General features: G+C 52.4%; 4 protein-coding genes across 8 annotated transcripts; 1 reads left to right on the top strand and 3 right to left on the bottom strand.

Moving 5' to 3' along the window:
• Window positions 1–3,039: 3,039 nt before the first annotated feature.
• Window positions 3,040–5,570, bottom strand: zbtb37 (zinc finger and BTB domain containing 37). The gene is made up of 4 exons (XM_086141354.1): window positions 5,176–5,570; window positions 4,123–5,020; window positions 3,780–3,879; window positions 3,040–3,570 (listed from the first exon to the last, which is right to left on the bottom strand). The coding sequence occupies exons 2-4, from the start codon at window positions 5,010–5,012 to the stop codon at window positions 3,043–3,045; spliced, it is 1,518 nt and encodes a 505-aa protein (XP_085997480.1). The 5' UTR covers window positions 5,013–5,020; window positions 5,176–5,570; the 3' UTR covers window positions 3,040–3,042.
• An 895-nt stretch (window positions 5,571–6,465) lies between these two features.
• s1pr1 (sphingosine-1-phosphate receptor 1) lies at window positions 6,466–9,554 on the bottom strand. 4 transcript variants are annotated; one of them, XM_086142115.1, is made up of 2 exons: window positions 9,229–9,554; window positions 6,466–8,618 (listed from the first exon to the last, which is right to left on the bottom strand). In XM_086142115.1, the coding sequence occupies exons 1-2, from the start codon at window positions 9,319–9,321 to the stop codon at window positions 7,410–7,412; spliced, it is 1,302 nt and encodes a 433-aa protein (XP_085998241.1). In that variant the 5' UTR covers window positions 9,322–9,554; the 3' UTR covers window positions 6,466–7,409. The 4 variants fall into 4 exon arrangements, with proteins under 4 accessions (XP_085998241.1, XP_085998316.1, XP_085998478.1 ...); XM_086142190.1 differs by having other exon boundaries at window positions 8,929–9,241; XM_086142352.1 differs by lacking the exon at window positions 9,229–9,554 and adding an exon at window positions 8,923–9,222.
• A 5,511-nt stretch (window positions 9,555–15,065) lies between these two features.
• dph5 (diphthamide biosynthesis 5) lies at window positions 15,066–17,861 on the top strand. The gene is made up of 7 exons (XM_086141227.1): window positions 15,066–15,326; window positions 16,043–16,167; window positions 16,239–16,347; window positions 16,690–16,810; window positions 17,259–17,298; window positions 17,369–17,472; window positions 17,576–17,861. The coding sequence occupies exons 1-7, from the start codon at window positions 15,192–15,194 to the stop codon at window positions 17,776–17,778; spliced, it is 837 nt and encodes a 278-aa protein (XP_085997353.1). The 5' UTR covers window positions 15,066–15,191; the 3' UTR covers window positions 17,779–17,861.
• Window positions 17,858–22,690, bottom strand: slc30a7 (solute carrier family 30 member 7). Of its 2 annotated transcripts, XM_086141029.1 has the most exons (11): window positions 22,501–22,690; window positions 22,121–22,222; window positions 21,382–21,495; window positions 21,174–21,261; window positions 20,959–21,088; window positions 20,643–20,879; window positions 20,519–20,569; window positions 19,888–20,023; window positions 18,591–18,681; window positions 18,369–18,518; window positions 17,858–18,298 (listed from the first exon to the last, which is right to left on the bottom strand). In XM_086141029.1, exons 1-11 carry the CDS (start codon window positions 22,578–22,580, stop codon window positions 18,251–18,253), a joined length of 1,227 nt encoding a protein of 408 aa, XP_085997155.1. In that variant the 5' UTR covers window positions 22,581–22,690; the 3' UTR covers window positions 17,858–18,250. The 2 variants fall into 2 exon arrangements, with proteins under 2 accessions (XP_085997155.1, XP_085997228.1); XM_086141102.1 differs by lacking the exon at window positions 22,501–22,690 and having other exon boundaries at window positions 22,019–22,151.
• Window positions 22,691–23,138: the final 448 nt, after the last annotated feature.

Below are 23,138 nucleotides of genomic sequence, written 5' to 3'. Positions count from 1 at the left end.
CCGCCGGGTTCCTCACCTGGACTTGTCTATGGGGGTTTGGGGAACCCGAGTGTCCGCTGATGTGGCCTCCGCTCCCCAGAACACCCACACCGGTGTTCTGGAACATCACCAGAGCGTCGACGTGTTCATAAAAGACCCTGTAACTTCGTGGCGTTCCTATGAATCGGGACTGGTGGAACGTTGCGAGAACGTTCCAGTGACTTGAACGATTCCAGGAAATTCAAACCAATGCATTGTTTTGGCGAAGGGCTGGAGAAGGTTGCCCAGGACGTCGTTCCTGATGGTTCAGAAACGTTCCCGCGGGGGTTCCACAAGTCCCGGCTGGTTCCAGGAATGCCGCCGTGACCTTCCGGTGATGTTCCGGAGCGGTTTCCTGTTCTGCACTGAGACTCAGGGAATTGCGGCGGCGTTAACGACGTTCTCCTGTCCGGCCCCCGCGGCTCGTTCGGGGGCCCCAGACCCTAAAGTGTCCCTGCGGGAGGCGGGGCTTCTGGCCGGCCAATCAGAGAACAGGGATTCTCCAAGGAGGAGAAACAGAGGAGGTGCTGAGGTTCTTACTAATATTGAAGGTGGGTGATTCAGGGTCGGACACCGGCTCCCAGTGAATCTCTCTTGCATGTTTCCCTGATATTTTCTAAGCTTTGCACAATTTACTTTCCAATTATTTCCCTTGAAATCTAAGGGGGGGCGCGGCGGGGGCCTTCGTCCCTCTGGCCGCGGCGTCCGACTCTGAAAGCCCTGCAAGTTGAAACTCGGCGGCGGCTGCGCAGCCACGCGTCGCTGCCGGCAGCTTGCTGAGGTGGAGCGTTGCTACGTCGGGAGGCTAATCGTCCGCTTGGCGTATCTGATACCTGAAGGTTCTTCACCTGCATAAAATCGCCATGAGAGGAGAAGCAGAACGTTCCGCGGTTCCACGTGGCTCCTTAAATGTTTCAGTGTCTACAAAAGTTTGAGCTCGACGCTCAGTAAGTGCTCAAGTTGTTTTGGAGGCTCGTCGTTCCTTTGGTTGCCAGGTGATCCCGAACCCCCCTCCCCGTCCCCGACCCCCCCATCACGATTGAGCTTTAACCTCCGGGGGATCCTGGCGACTACATCCATGTGGTCTGACGGGCTCGTCGTCCCGCCGCTACCCGGTCCGGCCGCCCCGATCCAAACGCCAAACGCTGACGGGTCACCTCGACCGCTGCTGGCCGCTAACGTTCGGTTAGCGGGCAGGCTAACATTTGGGCGATTTGTATCTCAGTAAACCAGACTGCCAGGTCGGCTCACTTTTCGCAAACCTGGACCGATGCGCCGAAAGCTTATGATGCTAACTTCTACATGCTACTGGTATCTGCAAGCATCAAACTGTGTAAACCCGGAATGAATGGCTAACCGTTTACCACCCGCTAGAGCTGACCCCCCACCCCCACCCCCGCTAATGATAAAAATCAATCGCAACATAATTTGGCTGTAAACTCATGCTTTGAGGTAGCCAGCATGCTAACTCAGTTACGTAAGCATTGTTATTATCATTGGGGTCAAATAGCTGTTAGCTTCCTTTAAAAAGGAGATGGCCGTGTGACAAGCTGTTTACATACAAAAACTCTAGGAACTGGTTAGCATACATGCTAAGAGAGTTTCTGTGTCCTAGCAGACACTGAACCAGCCAGTGTTAGTTAGCATCGGCTAACAAGGCTTTTCCCTGTTACCGGTGATAGTAGCAGGTTAGCTAGCAAGCTAGGGTTAAAGCTCAGGAAACCCCTGAAACACTAAAATAAAGCAATTTAAAATTCTGATGGAGAATACTTTCCATTCTTTACATTAAATCCTCTGTATACTTGTCAGTTTCAAACTAACTTTAGTTTTCAAATCTTTTTAGAGGGCTTTTCCACCAATTTGAGTCCCTTTTTAGCTATCAAACTCTATACGTAACTTTTGGTTTTGCTGTTTTGGGGTCAGTTCAAGTCTTTGCGCTCAAAATTTCCGTTATGCCGGCTGTTCGCAGTCGAGGTCACCGTCCACGCGGGCGTTAGCGGTCGGCGGCGGCGCTAACAGGAAGTCCTCCGTCTTACACATTGTCAAAGCAAAAGTGTCCGAGAAACAGGAAAAAACAAACATGCTGTTATAAAAATAACTGAGAGCCCCGCCCCCGATCCCTGCGGGGTCAGAGGTCAACACCCCCCCACCCCAATGGAGTCGGGGGTCGGAGCCCCCCCGGTGGTGGGTGCTGTGCAGCAGCAGTATTGCGTTGTGATGAGAGGTAACTGAGCTGTAGCTTATTGAGGTTGGTCTGTTCAGGTGCTTCGACCAAGATCTATCGGATCAAGACGGCGGAGTCCACCGAGTCATTTGAACGAATCATTTGAACGAATCATCTTAACGATTCATCTGAACGAATCTTGTTTAAATTTCGCCCGATTTTCCATCTAGTTCTCGGATCGTGTTCCCTTCTCAGGAATTCAAAGCGACTCTTTCAACGGGAAAGAACCGTCGGATGTTCCGGTGGGTTCTACGGACTCGGTTCCAGCCTGTCATTTATCTGTTTGCCGTCGGTCGGCGCCTTTGACGGCCGAGTCCGACGTGATCCAACCGTGATCCAACCGGTAAAAACGGGTCGACGCCGGTCCGAACCGAATCACGCCTCAAGCGGATCCGGACTCCCGATCCCGCCCCCTCGGTGATTTCCTCATGTTTACTGTCATTTGAGAACTTAAAATCTTGGGCCGCCATTGTGGCACTTGAGGGGAAGGCGGCGCCGACCCAGATTGTCTCAAGGCAAACAGTCAGGATTTGATCCGTTAAAACTGGCACTGAGTCATTTGGCAAAGTTCCTGCAACACCTGGACAGGTAACGGTTGGCGGCGGCGCCGGCGTGGGCGCGACGCGCGAGGTTTGCGGAGTGTGTGGCGTTTCTGTGTAGCTTCATCGGTTTGGTTGGTTTGTGAAGGTAGATGCGTTTTTAAAGCGGAGAAATCTCACTTCTGGCTCGGGGGGCGTTTCCACGACGACAAGACCCCCCCCTCCCCTCCCCCGACCCCCTTCCTCCATCGACCGGGAGGGTCAGTCGGGCCCCGTGGTGGAGACGGACGCCTGCGGCCCTTCGGCGTACGGGCCGCCGCCGCCGCCGCCGCCGCCGCCGCCCGCCTCGGGTTCCTCCTGGCTGGGGGAGGCCTCGTGGCTGGGGCCGCCGCGGGACGTGACGGAGGCGGTGGTCGTCTCCGGGGAGGCGCTGGTGGCCTCCTGGGGGGCGCAGCCGGGGTGGTTCTTGCGGAAGTGCTGGTTGAGGATGGCCTGGAAGGGGAAGCTCTTGCCGCAGACGTGGCAGTGGAAGGGCTTGTTGCCCGTGTGCTTGCGGATGTGATACTCCAGCTGGTCCTTGCGCGTGTACTTCTTTCCGCAGATGCGGCAGACGAACGGCGTGATGCCCATGTGCAGGCGCATGTGGCGGTCCAGGCTGCCCTTCTGGTTGAAGGACTTGCAGCAGTAGATGCAGGTCAGCCGCGGGTTGTAGCGGAACCAGCGGTCGCCCACCTGTTCCCTCAGGTAGTCCTCGTAGCCGCCCATGTCGAAGGCCGCCGGCTCCTCCCCCTGCAGACGGACACGGGTTAGCGGTCGCTAACTGGTAGCCGCGGGCGGCGGCGACGGTCTTTCGCCGTCGCTGTTGCACAGGGTGGTTATTTGACACCCGTTGCCATGGCTACCAGCCTGACAAGTTATGACACATCTGAAACCCGATCGACGCTTGTTGTTATGTGTCCGTGTGTGTGTGTGTGTGTGTGTGTGTGTGAGTGACTCACCTGAGCGTTGGACTGGCGCAGCTCATCTGCTCTGCTGGGAGACTCGCTCTTCGCCCTCTGACGCTCGGCCAGGACGACCACACTTCCTGTTGGGCTGAACCTACACACAAACACACACACACACACACACACACACACACACACACACACACACACACATTACATTACATTACATTTGGCAGATGCTTTTATCCAAAGCGACTTACAATAGAGGACATAAGGACTGCAAATAACACTTGCAAATACAAGATGCACAGGAAATACACAGAACAGAACACACATAGGAAGCTTGACGTTGTGCTCTGGAGGTCAAAGGTCACCCGATGGCATCGCCGCGTCTCACCTGTCTGTTTCGCTGAAGCTGCTGGAAGGCTGGACGCTGCGGACGCTGAGCGCCGGCGCCATCATGGCGCCGCGACCCGACGCGTCGACGATAACGGCGGCGGCCTCCTCGCCGGGCCGCCTCTCTTCCCGCTGCTCGCCGCCGATCCACTGCTCCATCCTCTCCGTTTTGATCCTCACGCCGTCCACGCCCGCGCCCTCCTCGCCGCTTCCCGCCCGCTCGGTCTCGCCGCTGGTCTCCACGTACCACTGGCCCGCCCGGTTGATGCGCAGGATCGGCTCCCTGCCCGTCCGTCCGGGGGCCGGCGCCGGCGCGGGGGCGGCAGCTTCCGCGCCGGCGCCGCCCCCGGACGGCGGGCTGATCGCCTCCTCCACCGGGCTGACGGCCTCCAGCACCCGCAGCCCGGCGTGATGGCCGCCGCCTTTTACCGCCGCCTCCAGGGTGCGGCGTTGGCCCCGCGGCCCCCCCTCCTCGGCGGGCTCGTCCTCCAGGTCGGCCAGGCTGATCTTCAGGTGGATCCCCTCCAGGATCTGCGTGCAGCGGTCGATGATGTGCTGCATCTGCAGGAAGCTGGCCGCCGTCAGGTAGCTGATGATGTCGGCGAGCTGCAGCCGCAGGCGTCCCGTGTAGCAGAAGGTCAGCAGCTGCTCGAACACCGAGGCGTTCCGGATCACCGTCAGCGACACCGTGCTCATCTGGCCCAGGGACATGTGGTCCCGGAAGTACGGCGAGCTGGCGGCCAGGACCACCTTGTGGGCCCGGAAGCTCTGGCCCTGCACGTGGACCACGATGTCACACAGGCGGCCCTGGACCCGCAGCTGGTTCAGGTGGGTCAGAACCGAGTTGCTGAAGTCCGGGACGTCCAGCTGGATGCTGCCGGAGCGCTCCATGATCCGGCCTGGAGGGGCGAGACGGGACCGGGACCAGCACCGGGACCTTCGGTCAGGTGTGTTTAAGACAACATTTTTCGCGAGAACCGCTCGATATGTGTGTGTCGGATCAGAAGTTTGCAGCAGAACCGAGCCTCCGGGGTCAGGTGTGCAGGTGTCTCACCTGAAGGTCTGCAGGAGAAACGGGTGGAGGAGGTGGGAAAGAGTGGGGGTCGTCAGCTGTCGTCGTTTTTGGACCCGACTCGGTCCCGCTCGGCCCGGCTCGGCTCGGCCCGGCCCGGCCCGGCCCAGCCCGGCCCGGCCCGGCCCGGCAGGCTGCAGCTCCGCCCGCCGCTCCTCCGCGCTCCGGAGCTCCGGCGGCAGCTCGGCCGCTTCAAGGCCGGGGACGGGACGCGGCGTTCGGCTTCCGCTCCGTCAGCAGCCGCCCGGCCTCCATCCCGACAGAGGATCCGCTCGGTTCAGGCTCGGCTCGGCGTCTTCGGGCCGCCGCCGCGTCTCATCTTCCTCTTCCACGGCAGAAGGGCCGAGGCTGCAGGAAGGAAGGAGGGAAGGAAGAAAACACGCGGGGGCCGCCGGGAAGTGAAGTTCCTGCAAGGGGTGGAGAGTCGGTGGGCGGGAGTGGGAGTGGGAGTGGGGGTGGGTGGGGGGTTGGCGTCACGGCCGCGGAAGGACTTCACTTCCGGGAGGCGTCATGACGTCACACGGTGACACGTTTCCCGGCTGTCATAAAGACGACCGCCCAATTACCCGGTAATAACGCTGTAATAACACCGTAATAACACCGTAATAGCGCTGTAATAACCCCAGGCAACTTTTACAAACTTCAACCTTCCGTAAACCTTAATTAACCGTATTTTTACCCTCAATTTCAGGTTGCAGTAACCCAGGACTTCCCGGTGGAGGAGGCTCAGAAACAGCGCCCCCTGTTTCCAACTTCTCCCCAATCATAGGTTTCCATCTTTATCTTCTCGTCACACCCTTCAACTGCACGTCCTCCTGCGCAAACATCTCAACATCTCCATCTCCAGAAGGTCTGGTCGCACCACCGCTTTGTCTTCGCTCTTCTCCGACACGTTCCTCCACCAGAAGGATCCTGATGGACCTCGTCTCATGAGGTCCTGGTCCCGCTGAGGTCCAGCTTCCAGGCTTGGTGGACTATCTTCTCAGATCCTTTCTTCTCATAATTTACCTTGAAAACACATGATGGCGCTGTTTGACAAGGAAACCCTCCGTGGTCCTGGTGTTTCCACCAGGGGGCAGCAGGATCAGGACCAGGAGCTCCTCTTTCTTCACCAACATCTAAAACTGACCAGAACCTCCACACTTTTAAAGCCAACCCGAGTCCTGGTCCCGATCCTGGTCTTGAACCATCGGAAACGAGGGCGAGGAGGTCGGAGGTCACGGCAGAGCCGCCGCCCCTGGAGGCGAGAAGAAGAAGGACCAGACCATCCGCCGTGTTTCTATGGTGTCTTTATTAAAGGCTAAAACGAAGCGACATTCGGGTTAAATGATCCGAAAAAGAAACAAACATTAAGTACTGGATTAAAAACACCCGCTCCTGGTGTTGCCGTGGCAACGGCGTCCATGCAGGAGGTCGCGCCCGACGGAAAAGACGGATTTAAGGACGAAAGAGCACGGAGGGTCTCCTTGGGGGTCCGAGCAGAGACGTGGAGAACTGGTTCTGGAGGCGGGTCCCCCGGTCACATGACCTCTGGCTGGTCACATGACCCCTGGCTGGTCACATGACCTGACCCATACGCTACAGGAAAGAGCTCAAGAACAAACTCGGAACCTAAACAACGCAATCACGCTCATTTCGATCTTTTTTTTTCCTTCTTTTTACCAAAAGAAGTTTAATTAATGTCGATTTAACAGAAACGGGGGTCTGAGACGCAGAAACGTCCAAGAAGAAATCAAGAAATGGCATTCATCGCTTTAGCCACTCGAGGGCAGTCTGGTCTTATTTTTACAAAGATTTGTGCCTGGACTGCCTTTTTAATCGCAACTAATTTTATTTATTTTATTTTATTTTATTTTATTTTATTCTATTTTATTTTATTTCACTGAATTTGATTTAATTCCAATTTATTTTATTTTGCGGACATTTTTTTTTTTTTTTTTTTTTCATTTTTGCGCTTAAATCAAAAAGAACGTCCAACACGGTTCAGGAATCCGATTTCTTGCGCTGAGACGTTTCTGCACCCGGTTCTCCTCGGAGGTCTCGTCTCGCCGTCGGGCTCGGACTCGGTTTCGTCCACCGCCTCCCGAGCCGTGAGCCGCTTGTCCTTCTACCGCTGCTTCCAGAACAACCGGCTAAGCTCCGCCCACTGGCGGACGGAGGCGGAGCTTAGCCGGTTCGCAGGTGATCCAGTTCGGAAGGTGCTACGAGTCCGGCGTCTAGGACGAGGACGCCATGTTGGCGGAGCGTTCGGCCTCCTCCTTGTTCGGGTGGGAGGAGTTATCCGACTTGCTGCGGCTGAACTCCGCCCCCATGGCGGGCCCGGGGAATTTGGCGTGCGGCCGCAGGCAGGCGGTGCAGCAGAGCAGCGTCTTGGCGAAGGCGCGGCGCATCTCGTTGCTCGTGAGCGTGTAGATGAGCGGGTTCATGGCCGAGTTGAGCACGGCGAGCGCCAGGAACCACTCGGCCTTGTAGAGCACGGGGCACGCCTGCGTCTCGCAGGCGGCGTCCAGCAGGAGCAGGACGAAAAGCGGCGCCCAGCAGGCGATGAAGCAGCTGAGGACCACGATGACGGTCTTCAGCAGCGCCATGGACTTCTCCGAGCTCCTGCTGTTGGCGCCGCCGCCGCTACCGGCGCCGCCGCGCCCGTTGGACGCCTTGCGGAACACCAGCTTGCGGCTGCGCGAGCGCACCAGCGTGTAGATGCGGGCGTAGAGCGCCACGATGGCCATCAGGATGATGCTGAAGACGCTGGTGCAGAAGAGGATGTAGGTCTTGTGGTAGAGCGGCAGCACGGTGGAGCAGTGGCTCAAGTTAGCGATGCAGTTCCAGCCCATGAGCGGGAGCCCGCCCAGCGCCGCCGCCACCATCCACACGGCGCTGATCAGCAGGAAGACGCGGAAGGCGTTGCCGTTGTTATGCAGCTTCATCTTCAGCATGGTCAGGTGGCGCTCGATGGCGATGGCCAGCAGGCTGAAGACCGACGCCGCCAGCGCCACGAACATGCTGCCCTCGCGGCAGAACCACTGCGTCGGCGTCAGCTTGTAGGTGTTGGCGCCCGACAGCAGGATGTTGGCGGTGTAGACCACGCCGGCCAGCAGGTCCGACAGCGCCAGGTTCCCGATGAAGTAGTACATGGGCTTGTGGAACTTCTTGGTCCTCCAGATGGTGGCGAGGACCAGCACGTTCTCCAGGATGATGAAGCAGCACACGATGATGAAGACCACCGAGTCGGCCTTCAGGCCCGAGTCCTGGGCCGTCCGCCGGAACTTCCCCGTGTGGTTGTAGTGTTTGGCGATCAGGTCGACGTAGGCGGGGTCAGACATGCCTGCGGCGAGGGGCGGGGCCAGGGGGCGGGGCTTCAGTCCATCACGCCGACCGGCGGTCCAACGGCGGGGCGCGGAGTCCGGCACGACCGGAACATGGTCCTGGGGAGAGACCGCAATCAGACACGGTCGAGACGATCGATCGATCGATCAATGTGACAGAAAGACAGACAAAACGTCACTTCCGGTTTGGTTGGGTTTTTCCAAAAACAAACAAACAAAAAAAAAAAAAAACACACTTTTGAGCAGAAAGAGGAGAAAGTTGGAGGAAAAAAAGGGGAACGGTGGAGTCCCACACACACACACACACGAACACACACACACACACACACACACACACAAATATGCAGGGAAAAGGAAACCGGTTAAATTATCGATCAGGTTACAAACGTTGTTTTTGACCCACACAAACCGGAAAGGTCGCGCAGGTCGCCGGACGCACGGTGACAAAGCGCTGGCCGCCGGGTTCCGTGACGATCCGCGTCCGCGGGCGGATGAGAAGAACCGGAGAACCGGGAAAAAATGAAAAAAAAAAAAACTGATCGGAAGTTGTTGTTGGGCGCCGCCGCCTTTCCCCCTCCGAGGCTCCGGATAAAGACGCGGCTCCGGGCCGCGGAAAGTTGCGACGCTCCGGTTCGACCCTCCCCGGACCCCCGTCCTCTGCCGCGGCCGCACCGGAGCGGCTTCGGACCGCTGAGATGGCGGAGGTTACCTTCCGACGAGCGGAGAGACGCGCACACTGCGACCCGAGCGGGATGGAGCTCAGCGGAGGGGCGTGCGTGCGTGTGCGAGCGTGCACGCGCATTCTGCAACACACACACACACATTCAGAAACACACTAACTCACACAAGGAATCACACAAGATATTCGCAGAAACACACACGCACATAGGCACACGCACACGCGCGCACGCAAGTGCGTACACAGGAACACGCACATATAGAAAAATGCAGAAAAACACACACACATACACACGCAGAATCACGTATGCACTCGTATGAACGCACACTTTCAGAAATACACACACAAATACACGCAAGCACACGCGCAGGAGAAGCCACAGAAATACACACACACACACAGACACACAAACACACACTTCAGAAAGTAACAGACACACACACATACAGAAACCAAAGAGAGTCAAAAAGAAACACACACACACACACATACACACATACACACAGAGGAAAATACAGGAACACACGCACACTCTTTTTCTCCTTTACACACACAGAGCAACACACACACACCGGAGGACCGGGCTTTGGGGTTGCTGATGTACATATGTGTGTGTGTGTGTGTGTGTGTGTGTATACTGCATATGTGTATTTCAGACCTGTGTGTAATAAAATGAATAAAATGACATGTTAGTGATGATCCTGGATTTTCACTAAACAAGTGTGACTTTACACACACACACACACACACACACACACACACACACAAACACTGCTCCTAATGATGATGTCATTGTTTTAATATTTTTCTGAACTAATAATGTTAATTTTAGCTGTTCCAACTGAATAAAGTGAAATAAAATGAATAAAAATGGAATGATGACATAATAACAACATTAGCATGTTCCTACATCCTCTCATTCTTCTCCTCCACAGCCAATCACCTACCTTCATCTAACCTCAGCCAATCACCTACCTTCATCTAACCCTCAGCCAATCATCTACCTCCAGCTAACCCTCAGCCAATCACCTACCTCCATCTAACCCTCAGCCAATCACCTACCTCCATCTAACCCTCAGCCAATCATCTGCCTCCATCCAACCAAACCAGACACCATGGAAGATCTCACCTCCATCACCTCTCCTCACCGTATCTTCACCGTTCCACCGCTCATCCACACACATGAACCTCTCTAGATGTTCCTCCACCTGCTCTCAACACAGATTATCACCTACAGAGATTATTACAACGCATGTCATGTTCATACTGAGATTATATTTTTTATCAGAGTTAATCTGGGTCTGGGTTTTGGTTTATTCTGAAATTAAACTTAAATTAAAGCTAGTTTATATTGGATTTATTCTGGGTTCTACTGGGTTTATTCTGGATTATATTCAATTTATACTGGGTTCTACTGGAATCATTCTGGATTATACTGGGTTTATTCTGGGCTATAATGGGATTATTCTGTGTTATGTTGGGTTCATTCTGGATCATACTGGGTTCATTCTGGGTTATGATGGGTTTATTCTGAATCATACTGGGTGTATTCTGGGTTAATTCTGGATTATTCTGGGTTATGGTGGATTTATTCTGGATCATACTGGGTGATGCTGGGTTTATTCTGGATAATACTTGATTTATTCTGGATTATACTGGGTTTATTCTGGGTTATACTGTTTTTTTTCTGGATCATACCGGGTTTATTCTGGGTTAATTCTGGTTTATACTGAGTTTATTCTGGATAATGGTGTGTTTATTCTGGATTATACTGGGTTATGGTGGGTTTGTTCTGGTTCATATTGGGTTTCTTGTGGATTATGCTGGGTTAATTCTGAATGATACTTTGTTTATTCGGGGTTATGCTGTGTTTAATCTGGATTATACTGGGTTTATTTGAAAACGAGTGGGTTTTATATTGAGATTAAACTGAGATTATGATGGGTTTATTCTGAGATACTTCTGGGTTATACTGGATATATTACGAGATTAGTCTTGGTTTATATTGAGATTATAATGGGTAATACTGGGTTGATACGAGATTTATGATGGTCTATCCTGGGTTTATTCTGGGTTATCCTGGGTGTATTATGAGATTATACTGGGTTTATACCGAGATTGCACTGGGTTTATTCTAGGTTCAGTCTTGGTTATCTTGAAATCATGCTGGGTTATAGTTGGTTTATTCTGGATTAAAGTGGGTTTATTCTGAGATGATTCTGGGTTATCCTGGATTTATTTTTGGTTATAAAGGTTTTATTTTGAGACTATTCTGGGTTTCTTATGAAATCATGATGGTCTATATTATATCTATTCTAGGTTATCTGAGGTATTTTGGATTTATACACATTATGATGAGTTTATCCTGAGACACTTCTTATTCTGGGTTATTGTTAGATTATTCCGTGGTTATACTGAGATTACACAGCGATTATGATGGTTTATTCGGGTTTTTCGTTGGTTTATTCTGAGATGATTCTGGGTTTATTCTGGGTTATCCCAGGTTTGAACTCAAAAGATTCTGGTTTTATTCTGGCTTGTACTGGGTATAATCTGAGCTCTCCCATGTTTATGCCAGGTTTTAAATGTTTTATACTGAGATTGAGTTTCTACTGAGATTATTGGGTCTATTCCGGGTTATCCTGACCTTATTCTGGGATATTTTGGGTTTATACAGCGATTATGCTGAGTTTTTTCTGAGATTATTGTGGGTTTATACGAAGATGATGAAGGTCTGTCTCGGGTTTATTCCGGGTTATAACTGGGATTAGATTCCGACCGCTTAGGGTCCGCTGCTCCCAAGCTTGCTGCTGAAAACGGATCTGCGATGAGGGGTGGGGGTCGGGAGGATTGTGGGTAACAAAGGCCCCTCTCCTCGGAGCCCCGATTGTATTCAGGCTACACATAGCTGAGCGTCTCCATGACAACGCCCAAGGGAAATGGGCGGCGTGCAGTTTCCTGCACACACACTCAGAACTCTGTCCAAACTTCATCGCTACATATCTTCAGATAGTCCAATCTGTAGCTCCGGGTCCAGATCCCCGGCCTGAGCCAGAACCGAGTCCTGATCCTGGACATCTAAAGTCTGAAATGTGTGTGTGTGTGTGTTGTCGCACATCCCTGCTTGATGCTCTGTTGTCATGGAGATGGTTCCTCGGTCACATGACTCCGGTGAAGTCCTGCCTCCCGAATAGCGTCACATTTACCGGAATCTCTTTTAGGATGAAGTACTCAAAGTACTCGAAGTACTTCAGGTGCGAGGATACTGCATCCCTTGTACTGAGATGAAAAAAAATAAAAAACACATTTAGTATGAGCGTTTGTTACAACACGCTGGACACCTGCAGCAGGTCCAGGTCCAGGTCCAGGTCCAGGTCTAGGTCCAGGTCCAGGTCCAGGTCCAGGTCTGGAAGTTGTAAACAGCCTCTGATTGACAGACATACAGATTAAGCTCCGCCTCTCACTCAGTGTCAGCTGTGATTGGCTGAGGACCCATTCTAAGCAGGGCAGAACCGTGAATGAATGAATGAATGAATGAATGAATGAATGAATTAATGAATGCAAATACTGGGATTTAATTATTTCACCAAACTGAGGATCTGAGATGAAGGAATGACATTTATTTTTGAAAATGTTCATCCGGGTGCTCCAGAATCATGTATGGAACCGGGGTTGTTGTTGGCCGAGAGGCCGGCGATGGGTGTCGGGGGGGTGGCGTGCTGGGGGGGGGGTGGGGGGGGCAGTGGGGGGTAATGGGGGGGCATGAAGGGGGGCTTCATTCAGCTGAATCTCATTAGACATGCAAAGCTGTGGTGCTGGAGCTGCCGGGCCTCAATGATTCGCCTTTGTCCCATAATTGGAGACGATTTTGTGGGAGCGTGAAGAGCCCCTTCCCTCTAAATGCACACACACACACACACACACACTAGTGTGAACCACCGTTACCCCCCCCGCTCCGTTGTGTAACTTCTTGTTTTCTCCTATGATCCCGCTTCCAGGAAATGAGGAAAAGGGCAAAGAAAGCAAATGGGGCAACATTTCCGGCAGCCATCTTTGTTTAAGGCAAACATGGAGGCGAAGCCGCGGCGCTGTGCCCTCATCATCTCCTCATCCGGAGCATCCGCCGCCTGGTCCGTACCGTCGAACCACTTCTTCTCTCCACCTCGACCGCCCGGTCTGTTCTGTCTGGTCCACCTGAACAGTCTCCTCCACCTGGTCCACCATCTTCTCCATAAAACAACAACAGAAAGCACCCTTCAGCACCATCACTCCAAAGCGGTTCTGGTCCTGAATATAAGGAGGTTTTCTCCAAACATCTGAAAATAAGTCGAGAAATGTGTTTATGAGTGTTGTGTTTAAGGTCAGAATGTCTTTCACGCCGAAGTCTCCGGACCCACAAACAAGCACAGATTCAATCTCCGCTAAAACGTCTCTTAAATCCGGTTATCACTTTAATCCCGTTGGTGTTTTTGCGGCCGTGCCCTTCAGAGTCAGGCGTCCACGGAGCAGGGAGAAGCTTCTTCTAGACTTGGGTTTCCTCCGGGGAGGAAGAGGTTAACGGGTCCGAGGCTTGATTCTCTGGGTGACTGAAGCTGAACAAACGACACAAAGACCGCACCCCCCCCCCATTATCTAACCCACCAACCATCCCGGTCATTAACTGGTTCCCAGTTAAAGGGGGGGGTTCTTGTTGTTTACCACAACAAGGGCCGAGCGAGGCCGAGTCGACCGAGGAGAGAGAGAGAGAGAGGGAACTTTCCCACCGTTTCATTCACAACTGCTTTCACATGCCGTCGCCATGGAGACGGGCAGCCCCGGAGAGAAACTCCATGTCAAACATCCCAGTCAACGTGAGCCCACTCCGGGGCCCCCCGGGGCCCCCCTGGGGAGACGACAGAACGCCGCAGGTCCGTTTCCACCGGAGTCAGCTTCGCTGTCATTTCCGGGTGGAAATGTTGTTTGTGGAATATTTTAACTCAATTTCAAGCGTTTTTCCTTCTTTTTCGGTCATTTGTCGTATTCCAACGTATCATTACGTTTTAATCATCGAGTCTTTTTAACTATTGCTGCCAGTTTTTCAAATGAATGCCTGGAATTGTTGCTTGAATCACGTTAATTCCCCTCAAACTCTGATAAGTTAGAAATAGGTTTTGTCTTTTTTGTTTTTGTTTGATATATAGAGACAAACCACCATTCGCCCTTTCATTCACATATATAGACATAATCTGTGAGGAGAAAACTCCCTGTTGCGTCTGCAGGAGGATTAGACAAGATACCGTTTATACCCACACCTTATGTGAGTATAAACTTTTTATTTATTTGCCCCCCCCTTCATTTATATTCTTTTTATTCTAGTGTTCATGTGAGTGGGGCATTGCAACAAACTCCCAACCCTTGCACAGAAAAGTGCTCTATCACTGTTTATCTATGTATTATTGTTTATATTGCATTCATTCCATGTGGGGTTTTCTTTCTTGATTGACGAATATGACGTTCATATTTTTAAATAATTTCTTTTAATATTTTAAATGGGCAAAGTTTTGCTTTTGTTTCGTGTCCTTTCAAATGAACGCATAAATTACGAATCTGCGGATCTGTAGCAGAAGACGAGAGAAACGCCGGCAGAGAACACGGATAAAAAAGGGGAGAAACATCGTGGAAAGCTTTTAAAAGATATATCAAATGAATGCCGGAATGAAGAGTCGGTGACATTTTCTCGATAAGATGGATTATTTTAACTTTATGTGAAATGCACTTCTCGTAATAAATGAATACGTGTTAAATAGTGTGATTTTCTAACGGAGTCTCGCAGGTGAGCCGCTCGCTAACGTATTGCGCCTGCAGCTGTCGTGGAGCGTCAACAGCTTTACGGCAGACCGGCTTCCACAGTGCTTGTCCACGGGAACACGCGATCGGAGCTGCGGCGTGGGCGCTTTTTTTTTCCCCCCCGTGGTGTTTGACAGCGGCTCCCGGCGGAGGGCCGCCCCGGCGGGATGCTATACCTGATCGGCCTGGGGCTCGGAGACGCCGAGGACATCACGGTGAAGGGCCTGGAGGCGCTGAGGAGGAGCCGCCGCGTCTACCTGGAGGCCTACACCTCCGTCCTGACGGTCGGCAAGGAGGCCCTGGTCAGCATCCGTCGCTGTTTTGACACCGATCGATGATATAATCGATAGATCGATAGATAGATTATCACCAGGTGTTAGCATGTCGATGGCAGCATCAGGTCATTAGCCAGGTGTTAGCATGTCGATGAGTGCACCGGGTTGTTAGCCGGGTGTTAGCAGCTAAATGTTTACAGTGTTTCGTTAGAATGGTGTCAGCATTAGCATGCTGGATAGTTCATCAGGTTGTTAAAAAAAATTAATCAGGTTGTAAGCCAGGTGTTAGCAGGTAAATGTTTACAGTGGCTCATTAGACGTATGTTAGCATTAGCATGTTGGATAGTTCATCAGGTTGTTAGCCAGGTGTTAGCAGGTAAATGTTTACAGTGACTCGTTAGACGGGTGTTAGCATTAGCGTGTTTGATAGTTCATCAGGTTGTTAGCCATGTATAAGCAAGTAAATGTTTACAGTGGCTCGTTAGATATGTTTAAGCATGTTTGATAGTTCATCAGCTTACGATACAATAGTTGAAAGTTCCAGATGATAGTTCCAGATGTTAGTTCATCATCTGGTCGTTAGCCAGGTGTAGCATGATTAAATAGTGCATGAGACATTAGCGTGTTGATTAATATACGTAGATTAACACTTCATATGTTAGCTTGTTTGTGTACGCCAGATCGTTAGCCAGGTGTTAGCATGCCAATGTGTACATCACCTTGCTAAAGCTAGCTGTCCTCAGGAGAAGTTCTATGGGAAAGAGCTGATCCTGGCGGACCGAGACCTGGTGGAACAAGATGCGGACCAGATTCTGAAAGATGCCGACGTGATGGACGTCTCCTTCCTTGTGGTTGGGGACCCATTTGGGTAAGTGATGACATCACAAGTCATCACAAGATCACCTGGCACCTTCTGACTGTCTGCTGACCCCCCTACAGAGCAACCACCCACAGCGACCTGGTCCTCAGAGCGGTGCAAGCCGGGATCCCCTACCGGGTCATCCACAACGCCTCCATCATGAACGCCGTGGGTTGCTGCGGCCTGCAGGTGGGCCACGTGATGTCACTTAAGCGGAAGGTCACGTGACCCTGAGCACGCGACATCATCATCTGCTTCTGCAGCTGCACTTTGCTATGACATCATCAATCACTTAGCCGTCAGAGCAGCCAATCAGAGAGCAAGACCCAGGTGTCCCCCCCCCCCCCCCACACACACACACATCTCCAGTGGGGGGCCGTTAATATGCTAATAAACCAGCGGGCCCTGCTGTCACCCCCTAACTCCCGGTCACATGACCCCCAGTTCTCAGGAACGACCAATCAGAGGCCACATGTCAAGAGTAAAGTGATTGATACTGTGTGTGTGTGTGTGTTTCTGTGTGTGTCTCAGCTCTACAACTTTGGGGAAACCGTCTCTCTGGTGTTCTGGACCGAAACGTGGAAACCCGAGAGTTTCTTCGACAAAATCTGTAAAAACCGATCAGCCGGACTTCACACACTGTGTCTGCTAGGTAAGACTCACACACACACACACACACACACACACACATCGGATTGACTATAAAGCCTTGATTCTAAATACCTCAAACAGTTGATATTTGAGGTCAATTTCTCAGACATTGTAGTATTTCCCAAGGGAAGGCGTCCTATCAAAGCAAACAATAACCCAGTAATAACAGAAACCTGCAGCAGCTGGTGATGAAGACGAGGATGAGTTTATTTATTCAGAGCCTCATCCATCAAGCGGGGAGGGGGGGGGGCCCCAGGGACCCCCGTATAATCAGCTCAGGGCCCCCGTATGTGCGTGTCTCATCTGCTCATGAAAATTAAGCTAAAAGCCCGCTGTTCCTCATCACCGTGGATTTACCTCCAAACATTCGACGTGAATCCGATTTAGCGGCGAATCCGATCACAGATCGACGAGTGTGATCAGAAGCGCTTATGTTGTGTGTCTTGCAGACATCAAAATGAAGGAGCAGACGGTGGAGAACATGATGAGGTGAGCAGGTGGACGTTCCTCCGACCGCCCCCGAGGAGAATTCACCCACAGAAACCTTCCCGTGTTTTAGGGGGAAGAAGATCTACGAGCCGCCGCGCTTCATGACGGTGCAGCAGGCGGCCAATCAGTTGCTCGACATTATCCAAAGGAGGCGGGGCCTCGGGGAAGACCTGTGTGAGTCTCACACAAACACACACACAGAAAAAACATCCTCGGGTTAGAAGGAGGAGTTAACCTGATGTGAAACCGTCCAATCAGCTGCCACCTGTGCCTCCAGGTATGACGGAGGACACGGCGTGCGTGGGCTTAGCTCGCCTCGGCGCCGACGACCAGGAAATCCGCGCCGGCACCCTGAGCCAGCTGGCGTCCTGCGACCTCGGCGCGCCGCTCCATTCGCTGGTTGTCACCGGAAAGCTCCACCCGCTGGAGGAGGAGATGCTGCAGCTCCACGCGGTGCCCGGCGCCCGGCGCCCGCTCTGACTCCGCCCCTTCCTGACACACACCCAACTGTTTTGTACATAGAAGCGGGACTGCTTGACGGATCAATAAATGATCAATGCGGAGAGAAACAGAATCATTTATTACAGTTGGAAAAAAAAAAAAAAAAAAGCCCTCCCCCTACTGATCACATGTTGGCACATTAAAAACAATGACATCACACACACACACCAATCAGTAGTCTGGTCCCGATGGTGATGTCACAAGGTGGGCGGAGCTTAGTCCGATTAATGATGAAGGCACTTTTTCCAGAACGCGTCGCTCCCGACGTTGAGGTGAAGAAGGGGGCGTGGCTTGAGGGCGGAGTCCCGCCGAGAGGCGGGTACGATAAAGGGGCGGAGCCATTAGAGTTCACCAGTTCTCAGCCCCGCCTCCACCGGTCAGTCCCGCTGTGACCTCGCGGGTCACCCGCAGCAGCGGATTGGTCCCAAAGTTCCCAGAGGGGGCGGGGCTTCTACATGGCCGCCGTGTCGATCTGTACGTAGAGCTGCCTCACGCCCGCCTGCGGGAGGAGACGAGTGTTACCGCAGTGGTGGTGGCGGCGGCGGCGGCGGTGTGGGGCGTTCAGATACCTGCGTGAAGATGTGATGCGTCTGGCTGAGGATCCAGCGCGTGTCGGCGTCGGGGGCAACCAGCAGCTTCAGGGTCCCGATGTAGACATCGGTGCAGAGGGTCCAGAAGTGCGGCTCCTGAAGGTTGTAGACGCCCTGCAGCTGCTGCACCTGAAGGCACCGTGACACGGGATGAGCCCGTGGATAGCGGCGGCGGTGGCGGCGGCGGCGGCCTTCACTCACCCTCTGGTAGCACGCGGGGAGGGTGTGGTCCAGGGAGGGAGGCGTCCTCTGCATCAGGATTCCGATGGACTCTCGCAGCAGTGGCACCACGCTGTTGGGAAAAGGTCACAAGAGATGCACTGAGCACGTGTGAACCCCATGGAGTGCGTGTGTGTGTGTGTGTGTGTGAAGGTACTGGTCCTGCCAAATTCCGAGAATCCGACCCTCCAATTTTGACAATTAACAGAATAACCAGAATGTAAAATCGGTAGTTTTTTGAAGGGAGTTTGGTATGTGAGCGCAGCCTCTGCGTGCAGAGTCACCGTAGGTTCGTCTGGAAGTCTTTCCGATCATATCTGAAACGTGACGAGCGTCTGAGTCGGCACATTCTCCGCCCGCCAGAGCGGACGAGATCCGGGAAGAACTTGCAAACGTCTCGGCGGAGTTCGGTCTGATGACCGTTCCATCGCAATCCTGGGATTTTTACAGAGTCTGGTTGGACGATTAAACAGGAGGACTTCTGGAGGAGGCGGACTTAGTGTGCCGCACGTGACGCAGATATTTGAACGGCGTTCGGTCTGAGATCTGACGACCCGCGGTGCAGAACCGCGGCCTCTGTGAGTCAACCGCTTACCCGGGTACCGGGGAAGGTAACCCGACGCCTGTGGTCAGCTGACCACAGGCCTGCTGACGCTTCACAATCCGTCCGCAGCCAATCGGAGCTCACCGGCACACGTCAGCCCCATTTATCACCGGGGCTTCTGGGAAAATCACATCCAGATCTCTTTCCAGTCCATTCCGGTGGTTTTGGAAGACTGCGGCCGTTAACGGCGCATTTCTTCAGCCTTTTCCAAAAGTTTTTTTTTTTTTTGTCTCTCCATCAGACCTCAAATCAGCCGACTCGCTTCCAGGCAGCGGGAGACGCACCGCCGCTCGGCCACGAGTGTTTCCAGCCGCAGAGCTGTGGCTCGCGAACCCGACGCGGCGAGGAAATTTCCGAGTCACTCTTTCCTCCCAGTCACCCGGAAACCAGTTGGAGAGGCTCGAACGGAACAAAAACTCCGGTTCGGTATCAGGAGGTTAAGAATTTGGGTTAAAAACCATTTTCAAAAATACTTCTACACTGAGCTGTACCTCGTAAAGTACCACAAATGTACGAGCGGAGCCTGAACTTCACATTCACAGAAAACCAGAACATTCTTATTGACCAGATTCAATTAATAATTAACCTGAAAATGTAAAGTGGTGCTCAAGTCCCCCTTGACCTGCAAGTGTGTGAGTGTGTGTGTGTGTGTGTGTGTGTGTGTGTGAGAATCACCTGACTCCGATGAGGATGGCGATCAGCATGGAGCACACGGGGTCAGCGATCATCAAGTTGTAGTTCTGCATCAGCAGAGCTGAAATGATGACACCGATGCTGCCGAGTGTGTCGGCGATGATGTGCAGCAGGACGCCTGCGAGACACACACACACACACACACACACAAACACATAAACACAGTTTTCTATGGGAAGCAGCAGCTTGCAGATCTGAGGGTCTGTGTGTGTTGGTGACGTGCGCCCCCCTGTGGTGATCAGAAGAATCACCATCGGGGAAAATCAGCTTGGTCTAGAGTTTGAATCTCCTCTGAGACGATCAAGGACCATGAGATATTTCCAGGACCTCCTCAGGCTCAGAAACAGAAGGCCAGGATATGAAGGTTTCTCAACTTTTCCAGGCCTGGATAGTGTGGTACTTTAGCATCCGCTAACTCTTCGCCAATGTTGTTTACGCCAATGTAGACGCCAATGTTGTTTACTCACTGACAATTGGTTGGATGTGAGGTCACGTAATTTAGCTGCCGTCGATATCGTGTCGCTAACGAACCGAAATAAACTCCTTCCATGTCGATTCAGAGGATTGTGACGTTCCTGCTGCGATGTGTGTGTGAGTGTGTGTGTGGACTCACCCTGCAAGATCTGCTTGCTGGATCCCGTCCCCGGCATCAAATGCAGCTCATCTGCAGAAACAGGAAATGGACGTCATTCTCGCACGTCATCTGGGCACCGCAAACCGGCGCACTGTACACTCACCGCCGCAGTCTCCGTGTCCGTGGTGACTGTGTCCGTGGTGACCGTGTCCGTCGTGTCCGTGCTCATCGTGAGCGTGTCCGTGTCCGCCGTGACCGTGGCCGTGACCTTCGTGACTGTGTCCGTGACCATCGTGACCGTGTCCGTGACCATCGTGCCAGTGCGCCTGTTTGTGCTGGTGGCCATGAGCGTGTCCGTGACTCAGGCTGCCGTTGAACAGAGAGTGACTGTGGCCGTGACCTGAGGACACACACACACAAGGGTTCCACTCACAGGTTCCAAGCGGACGTTCCACACAAAGCCTCTGAGAAGGTTCTACCTCCGTCTCCATGAGAGTGCCCGTGACCCCCATGCTGGAAGACAAAGATCCCGACCAGGTTGACCAGCAGCCCAGCGATGGAGACAGGAAGCAGCCGCTCGTGGTGGACATCTGGAGGTTCCAGAGCTCGCTAACACACACACACACACATACACCAAAATTTATTAATGTCTTTAGTGTGTAAAGGTGTGTGTATGTATACGTGTGTGTATTACCTCGACTCCCTCTGAGAAAATAAAGAAGGCGGTGAAAATGAGGAAAAGCCCGTTGACGAAACCTGCCAGAACTTCAGCCCGAACGTAACTGAAATACCAGAACCTTGTTGTTACTGGTTGCTCCAGTGTTATTACATGAACACAAAGATAAAACATCATCGCACCAGCACACGGACAGACACACACACACTCACACACTCAGTCTCACCCATAGGAGAAGCTGTCGTTGGACCTCCACCTGGAGATGACGGACGCTGCCAGGCCAGCCAGAAGCGCCGTGCAGTCAAAGAACATGTGGAACGAGTCCGAGATCAGACCCAGACTGTGGGGGCGCGCACGCACACACACACACACACACACACACACACACACACACACACACACACACACACACACACACACACACACACACGTTTATTGATTCGCTGTCAAACAGTGACAGCTCAGCGCTAGTAAAGTGCCAGTGGCTCAGACTAAACCAGCAGACTCTATGATTTAACTGACAGAGTGAGGTGCCTTAATTAAAATGTATGATCATTATTATTACTATTATTTAGCCGAATTCTTCTCAACGTTTTAGAGTCACTCATGATAACTTCCGGTTTGTGTTGCCGATTTCCCTCTTGACCCCCGCGACTCTTTGGATGGTCTTATATCTTCGATGTTGATATCCCTTTTCATCGTTAGAATCCAATTTGTCTTTTATTTCCAAAAGACTGTAATCCAAAAAGTTAATCATCCAGTAATCGAAAAAAATAAAAATAATCTTCCTTCCTGGACCAGATTGTGCTGCGCACGCGCACGCGCACGGCGCGCTCCCCCCCAGCTAGCATGCTAACACATACGTGGCACATCCTGGTCCGCTCAGACCTCCGGCTGGATGCTAACAGGCTCCGAGCGAACCTTTCCCTCCAGGTGAGTCTGAGCTCCAGGCCTCTTCCGCCCACCTGTTGCTCCAGATGCCGTAGAGGAGCTCCACGAAGGCGAAAGACAGGTTCAGGCACAGGAAGAAAAACAGGTTCCTGGAGGTCTTGTCAGCGAGGATCGACCTGGAAAAAACACACAACCGCCCGCATCACAGCCCGCAGCAGCCCCCCCCCCCTCCACACACTCACACACACACACACAAACACACAACGCCCCCCCTCTCCCCCCCCACCCACACATCTACACACCCTCGTAATGTGCCGCCGGCAAAAAGCAGTGATGACACCCCGATGAGGACCCGCTGAGCCGGGTAGCATCTAGCTAGCAGCTGCCGGTCAGCTGGCGAGGCGGAGGTAGCAGTTAGCAGAGCGGCGTTAGCATTAGCCGGCTATTCGCTCACCTGAACCATCCCGACAGCTTGAGAAGCAGGTTGAACTTGGCGGGCTTGTATTCGTCGTCTTTTATTGATAAAGGCAGCATTTTTCCTCAGCCAGACACACACACACATACACACTCACTCACACACTCTGACGACACCTAGCCGCACACACCGCTAGCCGTCAACTTCCGGTGCGTTAGCATTTCACAATAAGAGCGTCCGGAGACGCAACATCACTTCCGGTTGCTGCTCGAAGGAGAACAAGCGCGATCGCTAAATGTTGACAGAATTCATAAAATAAAAAAGATCAACAAGGAAAAGAAAATAGATTTAATTTTTTTTAAATTTATTTTCTAACCCCGTCTATACTAAGTTCTTTCCAGTCGCAGGAACTGTGTTCAAAATATATAAAGAACACCGTGTTTAATCTCAGTCGTGGATTTAATCTGATAACATTCGTTTATTTTCCGTTTTTATTCAGTGTTTTCAGTTTTATGCTAAAGCAGTGTTTCCTAAAATTTTTTGTGCCACGGCACACATTTTATATGAAGAAGATCACACTCCCAAATTAATGTCAAAAAATAGAATGAAACTGTCGTCTCAATTTATTTACTCAGTGTGAAATCTGGCCCTGTTTGGTTGAACACAGCTGATATTCT

This window comes from Fistularia commersonii, chromosome 1 (genome assembly GCF_037954325.1).
Source record: "Fistularia commersonii isolate RoL2024-O1a breed Wild chromosome 1, RoL_Fcom_v1.0, whole genome shotgun sequence".
Taxonomy (NCBI): Eukaryota; Metazoa; Chordata; class Actinopteri; order Syngnathiformes; family Fistulariidae; genus Fistularia; species Fistularia commersonii.
Note: the sequence above shows the minus strand (reverse complement) of the source record. Positions and strands in the feature narration are given on the sequence as shown.

Excerpts from the sequence above, each read along its gene's own strand:
- zbtb37 (XM_086141354.1), bottom strand. The coding sequence starts at position 5,012 with ATGGAGCGCTCCGGCAGCATCCAGCTGGACGTCCCGGACTTCAGCAAC. Across the intron at positions 3,880-4,122 it reads AGCTTCAGCGAAACAGACAG|GTTCAGCCCAACAGGAAGTG; the intron begins GTGAGACGCGGC and ends GTTTGTGTGTAG. Across the intron at positions 3,571-3,779 it reads TGCGCCAGTCCAACGCTCAG|GGGGAGGAGCCGGCGGCCTT; the intron begins GTGAGTCACTCA and ends GTCCGTCTGCAG.
- s1pr1 (XM_086142115.1), bottom strand. The coding sequence starts at position 9,321 with ATGCGCGTGCACGCTCGCACACGCACGCACGCCCCTCCGCTGAGCTCC. Across the intron at positions 8,619-9,228 it reads GTCTCTCCGCTCGTCGGAAG|GACCATGTTCCGGTCGTGCC; the intron begins GTAACCTCCGCC and ends GTCTCTCCCCAG.
- dph5 (XM_086141227.1), top strand. The coding sequence starts at position 15,192 with ATGCTATACCTGATCGGCCTGGGGCTCGGAGACGCCGAGGACATCACG. Across the intron at positions 16,168-16,238 it reads GTGGTTGGGGACCCATTTGG|AGCAACCACCCACAGCGACC; the intron begins GTAAGTGATGAC and ends ACCCCCCTACAG. Across the intron at positions 16,348-16,689 it reads TGGGTTGCTGCGGCCTGCAG|CTCTACAACTTTGGGGAAAC; the intron begins GTGGGCCACGTG and ends TGTGTGTCTCAG.
- slc30a7 (XM_086141029.1), bottom strand. The coding sequence starts at position 22,580 with ATGCTGCCTTTATCAATAAAAGACGACGAATACAAGCCCGCCAAGTTC. Across the intron at positions 20,570-20,642 it reads CGGACACGGAGACTGCGGCG|ATGAGCTGCATTTGATGCCG; the intron begins GTGAGTGTACAG and ends CTGTTTCTGCAG. Across the intron at positions 18,682-19,887 it reads GCCATCCTCATCGGAGTCAG|CGTGGTGCCACTGCTGCGAG; the intron begins GTGATTCTCACA and ends TTTTCCCAACAG.